We start from the raw sequence: 23,424 nt of genomic DNA, 5'->3' as shown, positions 1-23,424 counted from the left end.
TTGATGAGACACCGAGAGGTCGGTGTGTGAGAAGGAGTCCGCGACTGGGCGAGTTAACACAAACTTCGTAGTAATCTCAAGTCAACAAAAGCCTCCATTATGCTCGAGGACGCAGGTCATGTAGAGAGGGGAAGAGCAGGTTAGGTCAGGTCTCCAGACTCAGAGCGTTTCAAGAGGGTGTAACTGACACTAATGTTCGCCGAAAAAAAAGTTAAGACAACAGTGGTAGAAACCCGCAGAAGACTTTCTCATTTCAAAGTTTCCCTCCACTATTACAGGCTTTTTGTCTGTTCGTATTAGGACAGTGATGGCTATTAAAAAATGTAAAGGAAGAGGCTATTTTCCTCATTCCCAATCAGATTGTTGCTTACAGATTTGTGGAAATCAATTTTAAAACAATCAGATTTACCCTTTTTAATGGTCCTGATGCATGAAGTGTGGGGAGGATTGAGATGTGGTTGAATAGCCTACCTGGACTGCCAAACTGAAGGCACACTTTAATAAGGCAAGGTTGTCACTATATAGCAGTGTTAAGGGAAAGTCGGCTTTGGTTTAAATACACTAGTCTATCTCCATGGTTCTGTTGCCAATTTGGTGACTGTAGAGAGCGCAAGACGGACGTACACATGCACAATCGGAGACCGTTGCCTGCCAATATTTAAGACAAATTTCAGATAAAGTTAATGCGTCCTGTTCTGAGCTTTCAATAAATGTTTAACAACAGATGAAATTCAGCCATCTGTCGACGTTGTCACCCATTACCGTTGTGGTATATAGGCCTACTATGGTCTGCAACAGAAACCTCGTCTCTGGGACACCATTGCTCTCTGCTGGTGATAATGAGAAGTACTTATCAGCCATTTTTGAAGTAGACCTACCATTCACAGTCAACTGCACCAGACCAAGTCTACATGGCTCCTAAACGTCAGCTTTTGCTGCTAGGATTTAAAAAATAAACTGATGTATAAGCAAGATTTCAGTTACACATGAATACATACAAAACTGATCATATTTCAGTTAGACATGAATACACAAAGAACCATGAATGCCTCATACCTTACAAAAATGTCTTTAAAACAAGACATCAGTGCATATTCCAAACAAAATGGCAAAGCTGTATTTAAAGCCCATTCCAAGCTGAATGCATCCCAAAGAGGTCCAAATTCTACATGGTTCAAGTACTTTTAATCAGAAAAGCTTCAGCAGACACATTCTGGAATCCTCTAAACTGCCTAAAGCAGCCCCCCCCCCCAAAAAAAATATACGACACTTATAAGAAAACACTTGAAGGAAAACATTTTCTAATAAAGTCCTTTATTTTCATTTAAATAGGCCAACAAACCATTAAAAAAAAAACCTTAAAGGAGCGCCCATAACTTCCACGTGCACTTCAGCAAGAGTGAGAAGCTGTAAACGTTAAAAGTGAAACATGACTGGGAGCCGTGGCGGTGTTCTTTTAAAGCATAAACATTTTTTTTTTCTGTGTTTGTGTTTTCTTAGAGTGTCCTGAGTTGAAAAACAGGTTTGCTCCAAACAGGACACAAATAAGCTCAAGTAGCCAACACTAGTCTCTCTGATGCGGGGAGGGGGATGAGGGCATAGAGAGCTTGTTCTCACACTGTGATACTACCAGCTCTCCTGTACTAAATCCAATGTCCGAGAAAAAAAAAAAAAAAAAAAAAAAAAAAAAAAAAAAAAAAAAAAAAAAATTGTCATTCGAGTGTCAGCAGTTCATTCTTCAGCCCTTAACACTCGCAAACATCTCCCCCCCAAGTATACTGTCCGTGGTTCCTGGGGAGGGGTGGACAACACCCCTCACCCTGCAACCAATTATAAAGACTAGCAGGCAGGAGAAGGTAAAAAAATAGCTTTCAAAAGTTGATGCCATCAGTGACTCATATTACCATACACAATCACCTGCGAATAAAGATTCAGGAAACACCCCGGAAAACTATCGTGTCCATCATGGTCACTGTAAAAAGCCTCACCACCTGCTAGCATGAAACCTACACACACACACACACACACATTAAATTAATTCTCAATAGGATAAAAAACACTATGGGTACATCATTTGTTTATAAATCCATTTTAAACTGGAATTCAATCAAATAGATAAAACGGTCTGCATTTCCGTTTTTTTTGTTTTGCTATTTGTCCATCTATTATTGAGAGATACCTGTCTGACCTCCACGACTCAGGAAAAACAAAATTAGCACACTAATTTATAAAGAGTAACAATGATTAAAGCAAAACATGAACTTAACTCATCCTACCCCACCCAAACCAATATCTTCTCGGCCAGACACAATCTGAAAAATAAAAAAAATGTAAAACATAAAACCCAACTTCTTGTCAGTAGCTCAAACCCCGACCGTAAGCCATAATTTCTGTTTTAAGTGTGAAGCTCTTCAGACCCAACACAACACTCCTCATACTCCAGCAGGAGTCAGGCTTGACCAATCAATTCTTCAATGTGGGGGGGAGGGGGGGGTAGGGTACACATGCACACACACACAAATAACACTCTGCTCTAACAAAGTTCTTTTGCATCAGTTCACCCCATGATTGTTGAGGCAATTTCAGCAAATTAGTGGGGTTTGTATTTTCTGACTAGGGGTTCGTGGAGAGGTCTGCAAGCGCTCCGTGCAGGCTCCAGATGCTTAATCATTTTCCACTCTCAAAATGCTGGGCTGCTATTGTGAGCAAGACTCCTTCCGAAAGAGAATGAGAGATCAAAGAGCTCCGACAAGGCCTAAGGTTTGCCCCACTTCCCTCAGCCTTCCGCTAGTAATCTGTGCAGTTGTTGCAGTTTGGTGTTGTTTGTGGCTGGCCTGTAGTTACCCCAGACAGTAGCTGATGCTGGGTTGGCTCTGGCTCGTGTCAGGGTGCATTCAGAAGCTCCAGGCAGTTCCACGCTCCTAATCTGGGTCTGTTCTTGTAAACGCAGAGATGCCCCTAACCAGCAGCGCCTCAGCAGTGAAAGGTACACACACACACGGCGCGCACACACACACACACACACACACACACAGGGAGAGTAGGGGCGCAGGGGGCATATCAACACAGGCCAGAAAACACGCAGTATGGAAAACACAGCAGAAAAAAAGAGGAAGGAGGAGAGGAAAAAAAGAATGCCACGCATTCATCATCTAAAAAGATGAAACAAAACATCAGGAGGACAAAATCGCACAAACAAAAAGGAATATAATAAGAAATAAACTCTAGAATTTTTCTGTAGTCCATTTGAACATCTGTCTGTCCACAGGAGGGGAGGGACAGAAAGGGGGACGCATGCTCGAATGGGGTCTGTGTGCGACAGGTTGGGTGTTTGAGTGTGTGTTGGTATGAGTGTGTGTTTGTATGACAAGTCTATGAGCACGTGTAAAGGTGGGGTGGGATGGGAGGCGGGGGGGGGGGGGGGGGGGGTTTATGTGTGTGCGTGTGTGTGTGCATGTGTGCGGAAGGTTGTGAGTGAGTGTGTTCTTGGGATGCGGGGCAGGGGGGAGGATGGACGAAAGATGGCACAAGGCGTCGTCATGAGTCCTCTGTGCCAGAGTCGTCCTCGGCATAGCAGCAGTCATCCTCGTCGTCCTCCAGGTCGTCATCATCATAGTAATCATCGTAGAGGAGATCGGAGCCTTCGTCTGGAGCGGGAACTCGTGTGCGTATGCAGTACTCTGCCAATGTGGTTGGCACCTTCACACCGTCACGGTCTGCATCTGCCTTAGTGGCCAACACCTGTTTTCTGTAGAGAGAAAACAAAAACTGGCCAATTTAGGTTCATCTATGGCTCGAATTCATATGGTTCGGCATGGCAATTAAATGCAATGCAAGAATGCATAAAAAAAAAAAAGCCACCATTATTGGTTGCTGAGTCAGTGTTGGAGTCTGTATTCCTGCCCTGTTCATTTCCTATCGAATTAGGCTTTTTGTAAACTTTAATTTTCACATTAGAACCTCAGTGAGAGCTGTGCTAATAGAGTAATCAGTAAACAACCACTATGCTTTACTATTAACTTTCAGAATGATAGGTCTGACTTTAGTATACCCCAGTTGCTTAAATAGCATGTAGACTAGTTCACCGTTTTGGTGAAAGAACATCCACCATCATTGTAAGGCAATCCACTTATGCTATTAAAGATCACAATACAGTGTACACAAATTACATCGAGGCTGGCAATACAGCAATTTTCAAACATTTTAACATAGTGGGTTTTTGCCTTCCAATATTTTGCTGCCTGTCTGTGTGCATGTGTTTTTCTGCATCACCACTCACCTGATGATTTCTCCATACTCGCGTTCCTTGCCCTTGCTCTCCCTCCATTTGCGGTACATTACAGAGGCGTCCACGTTGGCCGGGGAGAACGTGTTGGGTTCGTTCAGCAGAGATATTACGCTTAGCAGGATGGTCCTGGGGGTGCAAAAACAAAAACACACAAAACAAAGATTATAACTACATAAGAGTTTTCTGGAAACACAAACGACTGTACTTCTCTAGGAGAGTCTTGAAGGAATAGCAATACACAAACACAAATTCTTTTTGCATTCTTGTCTGTAACTACCACAGTACAGGACCTCACAGTGAGAGTACTCTGCTTGTCAGTGTTTACTCTAAGAACTGGCCTGTCCAGGAGAGCTAGTCAAACCACACGCAGACTAAGAGCTCCTGGCTTTCTAGAGTAAACAGACAGTGAGAAATGACAACACCGAACCAAGTACATCTGAACAGAACAACATTACAGAGCAAACACGTTACAGTCCGAGTCGGTCTTCACATTTCTACTGCGCACATAATGCAAAAGGATAAAAGGATTTCACACAAAACAAAAAATGGTTAAGAGGCCATGCAGACGGACTCTAGTTTGTCTGAACCCGGTGAACCCCGAGTCCGGATAGCCCTATCGTGCAGACGAACGCACTGCATCCGCACACTGTATCCGCACTCCCTCGAATCGGGGGTCCAAAGTGAGTAACCTCCGAATCCGATTGCTGTTGGTGTTCGTCTGCACGCTATCCGCATACCTAATCGGATTGCCCCACGTGATCGCATCATTAGACCAGCCAGAACAACAGACACAACCGGCATTATTTAAAAACTGAATAGTTTGCCATGGCGCAGTGAGTTTGGCAGCCAGTTATAACAGCTCTCCAGTTTAAAAAAAATATATTCTTCCTATTACCTTGCTCCTTTTCCACGTGAATTTCCCTAACGGGATTAATACAAATGTATCTATCTATCTGTTGTTAGGAAAGGGATGACATTAACAAGCCACACATTAATCTATCACTGTTTAATCTATTTGCATCAGACCATTTTTCAAAAAACTGTTTTTAAAAGTGTCAGCAATAGCCTATATGAGCAAATCTGACGTGAAAATATTTTTTATTATAGACGGAAGTTTCAAAACAGATGAATGTTACGTTAGCTTTAGTCCTGTCAGACAACGATAGCGATAGCTACTAGCTAGCGTTAACGTTACTTCAGAGGTAGCCTACAGTACGTGAAGGACAAAGCCCTCAACAATAGCCTACATTTGTTGTTAGTAATAAAACCATGAAATTGGAAGCAATTGTAAACCATGAAACATTCAGGATCCACAGCACTTGCATTGTGGTCTTTCCTGCTCAAGCTCAGCATCTCCATAAAGCACAGGCATTTAAACAACTCAGACATGTCATATTACACATTGCTTTGTTGCACTGTTCTAAACTCTTTATTATCAATAACAAATATAATTATTTTTTGCTTAACCTACAGTCTGCTCTTACCACTGATTTTATAAACCACCATAATGTGTTACTGTGCAGATTAAATGTAGGCTATGCGGCTAAGCTAAACGTTGCTAGTTGGAGCTCAACTACTGTCATATGTTATTTTGATAGCATGCTCCTGTCTTCTTCTCCGTTTTCTTCAGTTGTCTGTAGCACCAACGCGCCACCAACAGGCGTGGGGGATGTACTACAGCTGAGTCAATCGGATTCACTGGGTGCACGCGATGTAAAAAGTGGGTAGGTGTGAAATAGGTGTGAAAAATGAACCCGGGTTCAGGCAAACTAGAGTCCGTCTGCATGGGGTCTAAGTGATTTTCACTCACAGTGTCAATATATTCTAAACCTTTCAATGGGGGGGGGGGGGGGGAAGAGATTGGTTTGAACAATGAGTCACATTATTAGGCTGCCTTCCTAGTTAATTGCCTGTACTTAATTACAGTTTTGGGCACCAAATGTTTATGCGAGATCAAGACTTTATTGGCTTGACACTGAATGCCTGAAAACTTTTCACAAATGTTTCACTGCCTTGAATAGGTGCGAGTCACACACAAACCAAGAGTCTAGTTTGGGTAAAAAAAACCCCAGTTAAAAAACCTGGGTGTACGATTTCAGTTTGCTACCGAAAAAAAGAAAGAAAAAAAGTCAGGCTCTCCTAGAAACATTTCATTGTCTAAAGAGTTGTCATTAACAAACAACTGAGCTCAAGAGGAACATTCAGGCGACGTCCACTTGTGTAACATGTGACCTGTGGACAATCTGCCAGGAGTGCGGGGGTCTGAGAGATCCAATACAAGAGTGAGAGAGGGGGAGGGGTACGACACGTAGAAGGAGAGGGTACTTTCTTTCACACTCAGTGGTGAGTCAACAGGAAACCGTAGAGTGTGTGTGCGCACACAGCCAAACACACAAAAATAAAGACAGGAACACGTGTATTGTTCAGCTCCTGCTCTCAGCTTCTATCAGTGTCTAGTCCGGGCATGTTTTTGCTTTTGATAAAAGCAGGAAATTGGCCCTAACAACCCCTCGTCAGAGCCAAATCAGTGAGTCAGAATGCAGTAGAATACACAGCAATAGTCCTCTCTGACCTCAGAGTTTAAATAAAGCACTTAGGGGTATCGTAGGAAATGAGAAAGACGACGCAGGTAAGGGTCATTTGCGTTACATAAAGGGAGCTGGTTTGTCACACACAGTTTATGCTGTAATTAAGTATAACAAAATTAATTAAATAAATAAATAAAAAACACAGCAAGACCTCAGCAGTATATGTGTGTGTTGGGGGGGGGGGGGTCATTCACAGTTGGGTTAGTCACTAACCGTTAGTGGGTAGTGTGACAGCAGCATTTAAAAATCTGACGCTGCACCACTACATACACAAACAAAAAAGGTTGCCGTGGTCTCTCCTATGCAACTAATATTGAGCCAGCCATCGCAGAGAGCAGTCCTTATTATGACTGTGTAAACTGATGTTTCAGATTAAAATGACTTCTGCATTTCTGTCTTGCTCATACCCATGTACATTAGGCTGTTTGAGTGCATGCGAACCAATGACCTCACAGAAGAGGTGTGCCATGTATGCAACATAGCCAGACGTACATTGGTTGCGTGGGAATAATCACAGCACAATGTGGGAACCATTCGTATTTTAAGAGTTTTTGACCGTCTTAAACCAATCCAATGGCATGTCACAGGTGAGATCAAAGGTCCTGTTGATTTGGGTTTATGGAGTGGTTTTAAAATGGCAATACTCTACAAATTGGTAAAATTTTAATTATGAAAGAAAAAGACTGCTGTTTGGGGTTATTTGTAAAGACTAAAAGGTTTCAACATTTTTAGATCACATCCACACTGTAGTGAACACCATTATCATGTCATAATTTAGGAGATTCTACATCACACATCAGACTTATAATTAACTGCCTAAAGTATCCATCTTGCATTCTAGAGGAATAGAGCCTGCGTTTAACACCCCTGCATGCTTGTGAAATGTAACAAGATTACAGGTGATTGCTTTAAAGCCTGTGGTGTACTTAATGCAGTGTCCTGAGGCAAATGCAATGAGCCACACGAGATGCATGGTGAGTGTGTATCTAAATAGCAGAATATCTAATCCTATTTTTCTTGCACAATACGATATGTTGCAATTTGTTGTGTTGCAACACAAAGCCAACTAGTGCAGCAAGTTACAAAATGGCTACGTTCACATGAGCGTGCATTTTCGTTAGCATACCATTCGCTGTGCATATCAAAGGCTTAATGTCAGGTATGTGACGTGTTGTGAAACTGCTGCTGTACTTCTGATTATTATTTACATTTTGTTGTGTGGTGTTGTGACTAACAGCATGGCTGTAAAACTCATAATAGCAGTGTGACGTTTTATTCTGTATGACTAATATATACAGTATGTATGCATGTATGTAATGTGATTTTACACATGGTTTACTGAGCTCAGGAGACTGTAAAGTGGGGTTATAGAGTTGATACCTGACACCAAGATAACCTGTTGTGCTGTTTGTTTGTTTATTGTAGTTGTTTGTGCGTGGCGTTTGTGTTTACCTGACGTTTTGTGTTGGGTTCCATCTCTCTGAGGGCAGTTCTCCACTCTGAGGATCGTCCACAGGAGGGTGCAGGATGGAGATGCACACGTCACCGTTCTGAGGCGGGACAGACACCAATCATTAGTTACCATCACAAGCACCCAAACATAGACCAATCACAGGCTACAACAGAAACCACACAGCAATCAATCAGGTGGAACTGTACACAAAACCAAAATCGCCATTCTGAGGGGAAAGAGCTGCCAATCACTATTTACAATCCGAAGCACCCAAACATGGACCAATCACAGTCAAAGGCAAAAACCCAAGCAACCAATTACAATAATTTTTTTTTAAAAACTGTAGATGAACCAACCACAAGTAATGATTACAGTGACATGAAAACAGAACCAGACTATAGATTGGTGAAAGGTTGTGTGCTCCAACTAAGTACAACTATTTTGGGCTGTTAGTCTGTGTTGGAAAACAGATGCTTAACATGTATATTCCATGTAAACTAAACACGTACTCGTCTAACAACCTTGAAAGGGTACTGTAACAAACAATGAATGGATACTGAAGACGATGCCTAATATCTATGTATACCTTAAAAGTTAAAAGTACCATAATATTATATTTAAGGTATACCAACATCAACTTCAGGCTTGTTTTTCTCCTTTCCACTGCCTGTTTACCAGCTTCAGTTACAGCTGAACAGGACTGTGCAGGTCTGTCTATGTTCAAACTAACATCCGAAATACGATAATAATGACAGATGACGACAATACTACAGCCCGAAACCAACAAGACAGCCCCTCAGGGTCTGTTTGGTTTCTCTGCTCTCTAGCCTGAGCCTTGAGAGAAAGGACTCCCATGTTCTGTTTGGAACATGCTAGAACAGCACCCCCCACATTCAGTCATTCATCTACACCGATGCCCTCAGGCCCTGCCACAACCCCTTACCCCTCCCTTATGACTAATGCCTGTTAGTTGCATCAACACTCTAGAGTCGACCCCTAGAGAAAAAACAAACTTCTGTCGCTAATCCCCTGGCAGGGTTTAAGGACAAAGACATTTTTGGTTTTGGTACTTTTGAGGTTGTCTTCCCTAAATGGACATTCAGTTAGCTGGTGGTCTGTGGTTTGGCAAGGAGGCCCGACAGGGCCATGTGCTTCTAAATACAAAATTGAAGCCATGTTGTCAGTAGTGTGTGTTGGGTGTTGACCTTACCTCATAAATGTTGGGGTGCCACATTTTAGTGAGGAAGCGGAAGGCTGGTGGAGAGTAGGGGTAGTCGATGGGGAACTTAACTCGGGACTAAAAGGCAGTGGGGAGGGGGGGGGGGGGGGGGGGCAAAAAAAAAAAAAAACACAGAAATGTTTACAGACAGATGACACACACACAGGCAACACTTGAGTTTCATTGTCAGATGCATACAAGACAGCTCTCCCCTTTCCAGTCCAACCAGATTTGAGGCAATAACAATTTTATCACAAAACCTTCAACACCCTGGAGAAAAGCAGTTCATAAATCCTGGTGTAATATTTGTTCCAAATAATATTCATAAATATCTCTAATTGTCTTGATGGGTTGTTCATTCAAATTTGAAAACACATTTCAACACAACATGCTTCGCTTTATTTGTTGGTTTTGTAAGCGTGTGGAGGCACAACTACTGTTTTAGAATACAGTGTCTACTCGTCGCGGTTCAGGTTCGGGTGCAAAAATGGCTCCCGGCACATGACATGTCAGGCGGCCTCTCAGGATAGATCGCAGCCCCTGGAAGCTATTCAGGTCTGGGCAAGGAGTCCTGATCTGCCAGTGCCGAGCGTTGACATTACAGAACCTGCCAAGTCCACTGTACGGCTAAAAGTAAACAAAGGCTAGATCTGAACTTTCCTCGTTATGACCTATTTTATTCCCTAATCCCAAGGTTACCGCATTTGTGCCTCTGTTCAAACAGCGAATTAGTGAATTAGTTCACATCCTTGTAACAAAACAAACTGTACTAACCTGATTTCTGACAACGGTTATGTATCAAAACAGGCATTTACTTTTCAAGAGCGAGATACGTAGATATCATGGAAAAATATGGTTGGGTCTGCTGTGGTGATATTCGCCGAGCACTTTTCCATTTGTTTAAAATGTGTGCTTGTCTCTTGAAGTTATAATTAAGCATGACAGTATCTAATATTAAAATTACACACAATAGACGAAAAATACATTTCACATATTTAGATAAGGGCACTGCAATGGCAGCACAGAATGAACAGTTAACTCTCTGTGTTGGTAAACACTAATAAACAAAGGATCTGATGACATGCTTCATGGAAGTCTTGTTAATAGCTAGTTATTCTTTTGTTGAACATTGTGCTCCACCAGGAACAAAGACAGACGCTAGCTGGCAGCCTCGCCAGCTAGCAAGCTTTATCTACATATTAAGATTACAAACGAGTAATCGTAAGGCGTAGGGCAGAAGAAACATTGCATTTAAATTCTGACAAAGGTAGTAACGTTAACGCCCGCTATTTCAAGAACAGGACTGATATTGTCTAAACCAAGGAACTGTCCACAAAGCCAGCTAATTAGAAGCCAGCTAGCACGCTACCTTAGCCTACTATATATAGCAGGTGAGAACAGCTAGATACTGGTATCTAAATACAGCTAGATGGATCGCTAGAAAGGGGGGCGAAATGCACGTTAACATTACTTCCAAAATAAGTTTATTTGATGTTACCTTAAAATATCCCCCTTCGTAATGCGTGTTGGGGGGTCCGAAAATGGCTACTTCCCAGTTGTACAAGTCTGCTTCGTCCACCAGTGTTATTTTGAAACCTTCGACTGGTTCCTCTTGAAGACTTTTCATTTCAAGCATTAATGCCTTTTGCGAGCTCGCAACCTGAGTATGACTGTGTCGAGCCATCTTTCAAATATATTTGTCTTTTTTCTAACTGGGAACCAATTCGATTGTCAGTACTGTAAAGCCAACGTAGCCAGCTAGCTATATTTTGCTAGCTAGCCTAGCTTCTATACAAAACCTTCTTTGTTTGTTTGGAGTTCTCCTTTGGGTATAATACGATCTAAGAAGGTATATAGCCCGGAAAAATTTACTTATTCCTTGTCTCGCAAATGTTTATCACTGCAAGTCAAAAAGTGAGTCTAGAATTATTGAACAAAAGCCAATTACTTGGCCTGATGTCCATGAAAATAACTAGCTGAAACAACCAGTTATGACTCCGTAGGATAATTAGCTAGGCTAACAATATCATCAACACGATTACTTTTCCGAGTCCAACAGAGCTAGCCAGCTAGCTACCAAGCAAACAAATACGTTTAAGCACTAAACCGCAAATAACGGACGTGCCTGGGTTAACTTAAGTCTTTGTAGCACAACTAACTAAAACCCTATGTGATGACTAAAATAACAGAGTGAAAGACCGACTATTCGCGTTGAGTAATTCGAGACATCTGAATCGACGCAAGTGTGTCAGCTTGGTGTATTTAGAGTGTTTTCCTCTTTGCTACTGGTCAATAAAGAGCGCCTTGCATACTGGGAAATGCAGTTCATACACGCCCCTCCCATTGTCATTGTAAGTAGACGATGGGTTGACTCAAAAACGATCCGCATACGGATGTAATTCTAGAATGTTGATTGGTTAAGATTAGTTACCAGGCAGGAACTGGCTAATACCAGGACCTCTATTTTTTCGCTGAGCTACAACGTTGTTTGCCTGACTTTTAAACGATCGTTTTATTTTTTTATTTTAATTCTGTGAAGTTATACGTTTTAATACTCAACTGTTTTGTTAACGGAATTTTTACGAAGTCATACGGCTAAACACACAACCGACTTGTTCACCGAACTTTTCAACCATGGAAAATACATAGCAGCAAGCTAACGTAGCTAAACATCGGGTTTAATTAATGAATAAACACATCTCTTACCTTGAACGTCTACTCCTCATGTCACGAAGTTGCTACACTAACTGCCCGTAACACTATGAGCAAATGCAAAATATATACACAACAATATAGCACATCAATGCAGCAACCTAGAAATGCTAAGCCCCCTGAACTCCTATGCATACTGCAGGTTATTGAAATCAGTTTCCAAGAATGGCAAACAAAAAATATGTACACCGTATATACCTAGTTAGTTATCTTGCATAAATTACTGTCATTTAAGCTAACCAATTAAATAATTTTAACAAAAACCTATCGATTGTTTATGTATGTGTGTTTGTTAGAGTGCTAGCTTGAGCTAACCAAACACAGTACAGTAGCTAGCTAGCTAGCGTAGCTATGGCAGTTATCAGACAGTGTCAAACATCGGCCGTTCAGTTAAACAATAAAAATGATTCATTTAATAATGGATTATCAATCTATATACTCAGTTTACTAATGGATTAACATGACAACGTGAACGTTTGCCGATAACACACGTCGTCCGATAATTAACACAGTTACAATAGGTAGTTAGCTCACGTAAGATACTGTAATTTAAGCTAACCAATTACATAACTTTAACACAAAAAACCCATCGATTATGTGTGTTTGTGATGTGTAACATATATCCTTTATCAATCACTCTCAGTTTATGTTATTTAACGCTACAGATTACACCTAACACACGTGTTATTCAGTTGCTTTTAATGTTGAACAGCAGTGTTAAATGTGACACCACATTAAATGTCAGGCAAACGAAGTTCTAGCTCAGCGAAAAAAGTAGAGTTGCTGGTATTAGCCAATCAAATAAATGGTCTTTTCCGTTCCTGCCTGGTAACTAATCTTAACCAATCAGTATTCTAGAATTACATCCGTATGCGGATCGTTTTTGAGTCAACCCTTCGTCTACTTACAGTCATCATAACTCTTTCCCTACTTTTATTTATTGAACAGTTAACGTTTTGCATGTGTTTTAAAATGTCCTTTGTGAAGCATTAATTAAGGCAATTGAAACATTAAAATCATCGTATGCTTAAATCCAACAAAAAGCATACGATGCACATTCTTTACAAGGAATTGTTTGGTAGTTAAGATTTACCCAGAATAATTCACTTAACCAGTTGGTTGCTTTACTACATTCCAATGCTCTGAGGATGCATCAGTTGTGATTTACACGCAAAGCCATCCACTGCCATTTCTGTTGCTGTCTCACTTATCCCATTTGCAAAAAAAGTAAGCTATACAAAACGACAAACATGAAACCATTTTATTTCATTCAACATTTTTATACAATTAAATTAATGGAAAGTTACAAAAGACAGTAAGCACAGATTATTTAAAAATCTTTATGCACAAAGCTTCTGGGAATATACCTCAGGCATTCAGTGGATGTCAACACTCTGTGACACTTAAGCTTGCAACACCTATAGGAATGTAATTTTGTGTTCAAAGCTTGTTGGTCCTTGGTAGTCCCAAAGTGAGTCATCTCTATCTTATCAGCCATCTGAGCAGTCTGGGTCTGTACTTCAGATATGCTGAAAGCTTTGAAAGATCTGTTTAGAAAAAAAAAATCTGGTTGTGCTCTCTTGCTCTGACAGACACTAACAGGCATGCGCGCACACACACACACACACACACACACACACACACACACACACACACACACACACACACACACACACACACACACACACACACACACACACACACACACACACACACACACACACAAACATGCAAGCCTTCTGAGCCCCAGCTGTTCATCCCCATTTTGACTCGACACATTCAGCCTTGTGCATCAGTGTGAGGTCATCTTACTGTGGTGGGGGTTGGGGGCAGCTGGTGTTTGATGAGCAGTTAAGGGGCCGTTACACACAAAACAGCCGCACACACCCACAACCCCACTCTAAGCCCCCCCCCCCCAATTCACCCAAGAAAAGGGCACGGCATCAGGCATGGCATCAGAATTACAACCAACATACCCCCACCTGCCCCATACCAAACAGCCCCCCCGCCATCAGGGGTCTGGGAGCCATGCCATACCAGGCCAGGTATCTACCCCCCCCCCCCCCCCTCTCTCAGGGCCCTCAGGCGTAACCCAGGCCGCCCTCCTCTGTGTGGCTGCGCTGGTGAAGCTTGAGGGAGTTGAGGTGGGAGTAGGCCTTGCCGCACTCCAGGCAGCTGTAGGGCTTCTCGCCGGTGTGGCAGCGCTGGTGAGAGATGAGGTGGGATGTGCAGTAAAAGCGCTTGCCACAGGCCGTGCAGGTGAAGGGACGCTCCCCGGTGTGTATGCGCTGGTGGATCTTCAGGTAGAAGTGCGTGGTGAATGTCTTGCCACACTGGCTGCACCGCGACCTTTTGCCCCCATCACGGCCCTCTGCAGGCTCCCCACCGGCGCCCACCCCCACGGACGGGTGCTCGGCCATGCCATAAGCGCTGGTGACGTCGCCATGGCGATGCTGGAGGGGCAGAATAGGAGGGGGTGGGTCTTGGTGGTGAGAGGACAGGAGGCAGCGCTGATCTCTCTGGAGGGCGTGTGCCAGAGGGGGGTGTGACATGGTGTGTGGCTGCTGCAGGAGGTGGGGCATGGGCAGAGAAGAAGGCAGGACCTCCTCTGGGTGGTCTGTGCTCAGGCCTGCTTCCCCCGCAGTGGTGCAGTCCTCCCAGGCACCATAGAGCGTTGGTTCAGCTGGGGCACGCTGACCCAAGACCTCTACTGCACGAGAACACACAAAGACATGGATAGATACAGGCCCACATACGCACGCACGCACACAAACACACACAGACAGATGGACAGACACATACATGGATACATACAGGCCCACATACGCACACCTGCACACGCACACACACAGTGTAATCTGTGAGCAAATATTTATCCTGATTATGCTGTGGCTAGTAACAGAATGCACTAGTGAGTACACTACATGCTATGCACAGCAGTGGTATTAGAGGGACAATTGGCTTTTTCACAATCTTGCACTGGGAGTTGTGATCTTTGGGTTAAGCACTTGTAGACTTTTGTAACATGTTTATGTATTGAGCTGTATCTCCACAAGGTAAAGGTTCTCTACATGTTATTCTGCTGTTGTTTAATATAGATTTTGATCGGTGATCTCTGGACATTGCTGGTCCAGTCAGTGGTGGTTCTTGGTATGGCAGTTCTCAGGGGGTATAGAAAAATCGGCAAGGCTGGCTGCTGACTGATACACAGTGACAGTATTTCACACGCACTCAAATACACACACACACACACACACACACACACACACACACACACACAACAGGGCAGGTGAGCCCATGTGACCTGTACCTTCTTCAGGTGTGCTTGTCGTGTCTACCTCCTCCTCCCAGCAGTCTCCCTCATCTACTGCAGCACCACCTGGGAGAACAGAATCTATAGCTAACATACCAGAAACTTAAAAAACAAGTCTGTGTCTGTGTGTCTGTGTGTCTGTGTGTGTATGTGTGTTGCTGTGTGTGTATATGTGTGTCTATGTCTCTGTGTGTATGTGTGTGTGTTTCTGTGTGTGTGTTGTGTCTGTTTGTCTGTGTGTGTGTGTGTGTGTGTATGTGTATGCATTACCATCAGTCTTGTTCCATGGCTCCTCTTCAGACTTCTCCTCTTTGATCTGAAACGGTCCTTGTTCGTCTTCGTCCTCCTCATCTTCCTCCTCCTCTACATCCACCTGACAGGTCACAACAGAGGCAAAACACAGACAATCAGACCAGGCCGTCTTAGAAACACTCAATACTGTAAGTAGTTTAATGGGCTAACAGCTATCCGCAGCGATTGATAACACAAAGGTGAACACTGAGATCAAGACTGCGTGAGTGACAGATCTGCCTCACTCTGCTGTCTACTCTGCTGTCAGTCGATGTATTAGCTCAGTTTTTGCATCATCTTTCCTCTTCTTTGTGTATTTCCCTTGATTTTCCTGACATCAATGTGAAGGGTGACACTCTCGTCATTTTACGTGCTCTAAAGTTTGGGGCCTGCTCATCTCAATGAACACTGAATTCACCACAGGTCAAGGTAGTTGCACTGCAAGGCCAGTAGGAGGCACCGAGGGACAGAAAACAGCTTTCTACCCATTTGCCATTTCCTAGCTCAAATCCCTTTAGCCCAGCTATCACACTTGAGAGCTTCACTCGTCATAGAAACAATAAACGTTGTTAATCTGATAATGATTTTCCATGCAGGAGGCATATCGCTTTCTACTGGTGCTCCTTACACCAGCATGGACTTCCTTTAAATGGTGAATAGGAAGTCCCATACTTATGAGGGTCTGTAATGTATGTATTAATTCAATGCGAGGCACAACAGGTGCAAGCATATTACTGAGCCTGTGAAGTCCCCAAAAGAGAGTATTTTTTTAATCAAGTGTTCACAATTTGTTGAGTTGCAGATAAAAAAAATAGTATTTTGTGCGCACAAGAAAAACTATCCTGTGCGGATAATATCATAAATTGTGCGAACAAGAAAAGTATTTTGTGCCCACAAGACAACTTTCGCATGCAAACAAGATAACAAATAGTACAAACAACATGATAAATGATGCACCCATTCGTGGGCTCCGTAGCATAAACACAAACAAACTGAAATAACATTATGAATGTGTATGTTTATGCCTTATGCATATGCATATATAGAGGAAGAGAGACACTAGATTTTCGTAGGCCTAAAGTGTTACAGTAACACACAATTACAACCCCAAATCAGAAAAAGTTGGGATTTAAAAAGAAAGCAGTGATTTATAAAGTTACCTTGACTTGTATTTCATTGCAGACAGTATGAACACAAGATATTTCATGTTTTGTCTGGTCAATTTCATTTGATTTGTAAATATACATCCATTCCTGCCATTCAGGCCTGCAACACATTCCAAAAAAAGTTGGGACGGGGGCAATTTAGGGGTAGTAATGAGGTAGAATAATTAAATAATGATGTGATTTGAAACAAGTGATGTCAACAGGTCATTGTAATCATGATTTGGTACAAAAGCAGCATCCAGGAAAGGCCTAGTCCTTTAGGAGCAAAGATGGGCAGAGGATCGACAGTTTGCCAACAAATGCGTGAGCAAATAATTTAAATGTTTAAAAACAATGTTTCTCAAAGAAAGATAGGAAGGTATTTGGATATTTTACCCTCCATGGTGCATAGCATAATTAAGAGATTCAAGGAATGTAGAGGAATTTCAGTGCGTAAAGGGCAAGGGCGCAAGCCTAATCTGAATAAATGTGATCTCCGATCCTTCAGACGGCACTGCATCAAGAATCGTCATTTATCTATAAGTGATATAACCATATGGGCTCAGGAATACTTTAGCAAACCTTTGTCAAGCACTACAATACGTAGTTACATCCACAAATGCCAGTTAAAACTTTACTGTGCCAAAAGGAAGCCTTATGTTATGTTATGTTAGAAGCGCCGTCGACTTATCTGGGCTCGGAGGCATCACACAGTGGAAACATGTATTGTGGTTAGACAAATCAGTATGTCAGGTCTTTTTTGGAAGAAATGGATGCCGTGTGCTCCGGACCAAAGAAGAAAAGGACCATCCAGACAGTTACCAGCAACAAGTCCAAAAGCCAGGGTCTGTCATGGTAGGGGGTTGTGTCAGTGCCCTTGGCAAAGGTAACTTACACTTCTGAGATGGCACCATTAATGCCGAAAAGTACATAGAGATTTTGAAACAACATATGCTGCCTTCAAGACGACATCCTTTCCAGGGAAACCCATGCATATTTCAACAAGACAATGCAAAACCATATTCTGCACACATTTCAAAGGCATGGCTGAGGAAGAAGGGTGTGCGGATGCTGGATTGGCCTGCCTGCAGTCCTTACTTGTCCCCAATAGAGAATAGAAAGCAAATTGCGACAAGGAAGACCCTGTACCGTTGCACACCTTAAGACTTGTTTGCAGGAAGAATGGGACAAAGGTACACCTGAAACGCTTCCTCACTTGGTGTCTTCAGTCCCTAAAGTGTTACAAAGTGATAAATGCTTTACTGTCACAACTTGTTTTGAAATATGTTGCAAGAATCGAAATTGAATTAAGTGTTTATTTTGAAAAAACAATAAAATTCATGAGGTAAAACATAAAATAATATGCTGTTGTATTGTTTTCAAAGTAATACAGGTCAAAGAGAATTTACAAATCACTGTTTTCAGTTTTAATTTTAATTTAACATACCGTCCCATCTTTTTCTGATTTGGGTTTGTATAATCTCAATTAGCCTCAGTTGTTTCTGACAAAACTCTCCCTGAAAATGGTGTAGTTCACACAAATTTGTGTGATAAAATGGAAAACAAATGCAAAGCAACAGGCTGTGTCTGATTCAGGCAAAGGCCTATATCAGTTTATACTATATATTGGTAAAACAGTTCTTACTCATGTTGTGGGAAACAATATTTTACCTCAAGAGAGAATGAATGCACAATCGGATCTTTCCACTCTGCTGTAGAGCCTCTTTCAGCCAGAACTGGGCTGGCCCAGCTGGAGATGCCAACTGTAGTGTTGAAAAAAGGCTGTGAATCTGGTCTAGATACCAGTAAAGTCGTTTCTTTCATGTTGTCAAAATTAAAAACACTTGGGTATTTTGTCATTCTACAGATGATATGTCTTCATTTCCTCATGAAATCAGTGAACAAATCCCTCATGAATGCAGTGAACAAAGCATACATAACAAGATTTATTTCTTCTTTGAAATTTTGTCATTAGTTATGTACACATAGGTATAGAACTATTTGAGTAACCCTAGACACTGTAGCCTTGCTTTAACGACCAACAGAGATAATCATTCTCGCTTGGCAACTACCTCTTATCATAGGTTAATCACTTTAGTGTCCGTGCTTTACCGTGCTCATGCGATGCTCCATCATTCACTTGAATTCCAACTGAGCGCGAGTTGACTGAAGACTTTTTAGCTTGTGTTTGTCGCGCCGATTTCAGCTCGTGTTCTGTTAGTTGCAGTCGCCGCCAGAGTGCTTCTATCTCCCTCTCTCGTCTGGATATTTCTTGACGTAAGAGAGTCGAGTCGTTGTCGACTAGTTTGCTCATCTCTGCTAGTGCTGATTTGGCAAACACCTCCATAACAGAGGCTAACTGAGTGTGTATATCCACTGAGTTGGACATCATGCATGTAACGCTTAGATTTGGGTTTAGATGTTATGCTCAATTCAAGGGTTTGTACACGGTTGTCAAGGCAAAGCAGCGTACCACTGTAAAATGCCAGCCGAATTCACAATAACTGATGTGAACAGGACCGAAGACACAGTGGCAAAACATTTCACATCTTAGCCTGATTCTGATCTAACGACAGCCTTACTTGTAGCTATGTGCTGTAGCTAGAACTACATTGCACTGTATGAACAGAATGTTCATGAACAGAACAGAATAACGACACCAGCTACAATGTATTTAAAATGGATAAGTCCACTGTCATATGTTACAATATTAATTAACAGTGGTGTAAGCGTATCGTGAAACATCTGCTGTAATAACGTACCTTCGTTATTTCCTGTTTGTGGCGACATGAACAGTGCCACGTGCGTTTGCTTGAGACCAATAAAATGTGCAGCTTAGGTTAGATAGCCGTATTTACTAAAACAGATGCGCAAAATGAATCACATAGGAACACGAGAGAAGCGGTTTGCCTCATATCACAGGCATGGCAAAGATTATGCTCTGTCTGACACATGTTATGTAACTTAAATGACCTTTAAGTCTGATGTGATTATTGCATTTATTAGACCAGTGAAAACTGATGGTGAAATGAAAGCTGTGTGGTTTTATTAATAGGGAAACAAAATCTCAGTGCCATGGATAACATGGACCTGTACAACAGACATTGTAAAACAAGAACAAGAAGGTAAAAGAAGATTTTTCTAAATCATTATGAAACTCAAAAGTACAACATTATCCTAGACCAAATGGGATCAATTCACTTAATCTGCAAACCGCAAGCATATATATATTATATATATATACACATTAGGACCTTCCCATTTAGAGGATCAACATCTTTACTGAGTGCCACAAATGTCACCACTTAGAATTTTGGGTCCAAGTAATAAAATGGAATTAAAGAAGAAGAAAATGGGGAAAATGAAACTGTACAGAAAAAATTGTCATAATAACATTGTGCTATATGCCTTCAGTTGCATTAATGTGTTAGTATTTAGAAGAAAAATCCCAACCAATTATATACCATCATATATCTACATTCATTGGTATTTGTCTTTAAGAGACTTTGTAAAACCATCTTTCCTTATCAGTGTCAGTCGGTCTTCTTAGCTTGCCCACCCCCCCCCCCCAAGCTCTCTCCATGAACTCTCTCAAAGTCTGGCCTTTTCATCCTGAACATTCCCCCCTCTCTCCCTCTCTTTCTCTCTTTCACTGTGTTCCCTTTCCCTCTCTCGCTCTCTTGTTGCCCGAGCAACCGCTTCATCAAAGCAGATGCTGATCCCGCTGTTCCTCTTCACCTCTCGCTCTCTGGGTCTCCGCTCTCGTTCTCCTTCCCGGAGACTCAGTCTGTCCTTTTTAACGTCAGGGCTTCCTTCTCTCCCTGTCTCCCTCTCGCTCTGTCTCTCCCCACCCCTCCAATCCGCCTGCATGTCTATAGGCTCTTCCTGTCTGACTCTTTCTTTCCCTCCCCACTTCCCTCCCATCTCCACCTCTCTCTCACTCTCTCTGAGTTCTGTGGGTTGCTCTGCTGTGCTGTGCTGTGACTGCTCTGGTGTCTCCAGATGTGATTGCTGCTGGCTTATGACTATGTGTGGTGGTTCTGCTTCTGGTTCTGTGCCTCGATGCCCTGGTGGAGGTGGGTTGCTCTGCGGCCCACAGGGTTGTATTGTGTCTGTGTGGAGCTGTGCATCTGCATACTCTTGAGCTGCAGACGAATGTGTCTGAGTCTGTTCCTGATGTTCTCTGTCCTCGCGTGTATGCAGTATTTCTGTGTTCGGGGTCTGTGTGTCTTGGGTCGTCTCAGCATCTTTCTTTGGTGTCTGTGTGTCCTGTTGCAGTGTCTTTGTATCTGGGGCCTGCATATCTCTGTGTGGTGTGTCTCTCTCTCTCTGCTCTGCCTGTATGTCTCTGTTCTGCAGCTGCTGTCTGAGGTTATGTGCGGTGAGACGGGACTGCTGTGGCTTGGGGGGCACCAGGGGCACGGCCTTCACCTGCTGTGTCCTCGGGGGCACTTGTTTGGACACCACCAGGGTCCTGCCCAAACCTGGCCCCAAAGCCATCAGCTTGTCGTCCGTCTTGCCCTCTCTATCCGTCTCTTTTGTGACATTCCTTTCCCCTCCTTTCTCTGCCTCGTGGACATGTTTTTCTGTCTGCTCTCTCTCCTCTACCCTCCCCTCCCCGACTTTGGGTTGCTCTGCCCCTTCACTGGCCCTGTGGCCCAGCTGTGACTCCAGCAGCAACTCAGCCTCTTGGTGTCTGTCTTCAGCTGTCTCCTCTGGATAGCCCTCCTTTCCCTCCTCCCTCTCTTTTTCCACCTGTACACTCAGGGTGCTAGCCTGTTCTGTGCTCATGGTGCTAGCCTGTTCTGTGCTCGTGGTGCTAACCTCTTCTGTGCTTGTGGAGGTGTCGTTTTCTCCCCCTTTTGTCTCGCTTTCTTCTTTTCCTTCATCTATTTTTCTCTTGTCTTTGGTTTCCTCTGCATTGTCCTGTCCATCTGTGACTCCCCTCTCCTCTCCAACTGTCTGCTCTCGTTCTTCCTCTTCCTCCTCCACAGGTGGTCTATGTCCTTCATGTTCCTCCTCTCTCTCTGTCCTTCTGCTAACCCTTTGCTCAGGCTCCTCCTCCCCCTCCCCATCCCCTTCAATCTCTTCATGTTTTATTCTCTCTTCTTGCACACACCCCTCTCTGTCACTCTCTATCTCACCATGACCTCTCTCTGTCTCTCCATCATTTTCTCCATCCTTTTCTTCCTCCGTTTCCTCACTTTCCTCATCATTTTGGCATTTTCCGTCCTGCCCTCCTCCTTCTCTGTGCTCATGGGAAACCACAGTCAGCCTCTCTTCTCCAGCCCCAGTCTCTTCCTGCGAGGGGGCGGTGGGGGCTGTTTTATTGGTGAGGTCTGGCAAGTCCACCTTGTTCTCTCCTTCGCTGTGGTAACACTTAGAGTCCTCAGTGCTGCCATGGCAAACACTGCCTGGCAGCTGAGGGCTGAGGTGAGTTTGGGCTGTGTGGGAGGAGTCCTGCTCTGCCTGAGTGTGACCCTGTGCTCCAGTGGCAGAGGCGCTCACTGTCTCCCCCAGGGCCCTCTCTTCACCCGCTCTGATTAAGAGAAATTGAATCAGAGACGTCAAAGAAATTCTTCATACACAGAGACTGCAGCATTTCTTGGAAGTAGCAGTGGAAATCATAATCATTCAAATTATTTTATGTTTGCAAACTACATTCACATCAGTGCTCAATTACATTGTCTTCACTGTCTGATGTGTGAGTGTGTTAATCACACATCGTGGTATGCACCTATGTTTGTGCATAGAAAAACAGTGTGTGTACATGGGCAAGTGTGTGTGTGAGTGTGTGTGTGTGTGTTTGAATGTGAATGTGTGTGTGTACTCACCTCTGTCTATCTGTATTCTGTGCATTTTCGCAGCTTGTCTCAATCTTTTCCTCTCCCCTCTCTTCTTCTTTCTTCTCTTCTGCCTTTGCATGTGTTTCCTTTTTCCTCTCTTCATTTGTCATTCCATCCCCCTCTCCATCTCTTCCCCTCATGACTGCATAATCATGACTTGAGTCTATCTGTACGTCTGAGCACTCTGATTGGTTAAGAGGGATAATGTCGGTGAACTGATTGGGTAGCGAACTGGAGTCTGTCTCAGGTGAGCTTTGTGATTGGTCACTGTCAGCGATTTCCTGAGTGCTGAAAAGCAGCTGGACATGGTCATGTATGACTTGTCTCTCTGATTGGTTGACACAAACACTAGTGCTAACCAAGGAATTGTCATGATTTGAACTATCTGATTGGTCCACCTTGGAAGTGTGAACAGTGCCACTAGTTGGTGGACTAACAGCTATCTGAACAGTGTCCTCTGATTGGCCACTGAGACAAGCATCTTCTCTGCTAGTGGCTGGCAGAGGCTTGCCTCTGGATCCAAACCACGGAATGGCGTGAAACTCCAGTTCATTCGGGAGACTACGGAT

At 43.1% G+C, this 23,424-nt stretch overlaps 3 protein-coding genes across 4 annotated transcripts in view; all 3 read right to left on the bottom strand.

The window, feature by feature from the left end:
• Positions 1-3,417: 3,417 nt before the first annotated feature.
• LOC105889476 (ubiquitin-conjugating enzyme E2 R1-like) lies at positions 3,418-11,819 on the bottom strand. The gene is made up of 5 exons (XM_012815318.2): positions 11,047-11,819; positions 9,540-9,626; positions 8,329-8,426; positions 4,280-4,414; positions 3,418-3,748 (listed from the first exon to the last, which is right to left on the bottom strand). Exons 1-5 carry the CDS (start codon positions 11,230-11,232, stop codon positions 3,538-3,540), a joined length of 717 nt encoding a protein of 238 aa, XP_012670772.1. The 5' UTR covers positions 11,233-11,819; the 3' UTR covers positions 3,418-3,537.
• Positions 11,820-13,813: 1,994 nt separating this feature from the next.
• si:dkeyp-68b7.5 (zinc finger protein 2) lies at positions 13,814-19,811 on the bottom strand. 2 transcript variants are annotated; one of them, XM_031560008.2, is made up of 5 exons: positions 19,122-19,811; positions 18,681-18,772; positions 15,844-15,946; positions 15,571-15,639; positions 13,814-14,967 (listed from the first exon to the last, which is right to left on the bottom strand). In XM_031560008.2, exons 1-5 carry the CDS (start codon positions 19,399-19,401, stop codon positions 14,342-14,344), a joined length of 1,170 nt encoding a protein of 389 aa, XP_031415868.1. In that variant the 5' UTR covers positions 19,402-19,811; the 3' UTR covers positions 13,814-14,341. The 2 variants fall into 2 exon arrangements, with proteins under 2 accessions (XP_031415868.1, XP_031415867.1); XM_031560007.2 differs by having other exon boundaries at positions 13,814-14,970; positions 19,122-19,809.
• A 763-nt stretch (positions 19,812-20,574) lies between these two features.
• Positions 20,575-23,424, bottom strand: part of si:dkeyp-68b7.12 (calponin homology domain-containing protein DDB_G0272472) — a 13,224-nt gene continuing 10,374 nt past the window's right edge. Inside the window, exons 13-14 of the mRNA XM_031559993.2 lie at positions 22,844-23,424; positions 20,575-22,548 (exon numbers count right to left, since the gene is read on the bottom strand). The exon at positions 22,844-23,424 is cut by the window's right edge and continues 303 nt beyond it. Coding sequence (XP_031415853.2) covers positions 20,601-22,548; positions 22,844-23,424 — 2,529 coding nt within the window. The 3' untranslated portion in view covers positions 20,575-20,600. The remainder of the gene's footprint in view (positions 22,549-22,843) is intronic.

The sequence above is a fragment of the Clupea harengus genome, chromosome 22 (assembly GCF_900700415.2).
Source record: "Clupea harengus chromosome 22, Ch_v2.0.2, whole genome shotgun sequence".
Lineage (NCBI taxonomy): Eukaryota > Metazoa > Chordata > Actinopteri > Clupeiformes > Clupeidae > Clupea > Clupea harengus.
This window is presented reverse-complemented; position numbering and strand designations above follow the sequence as displayed.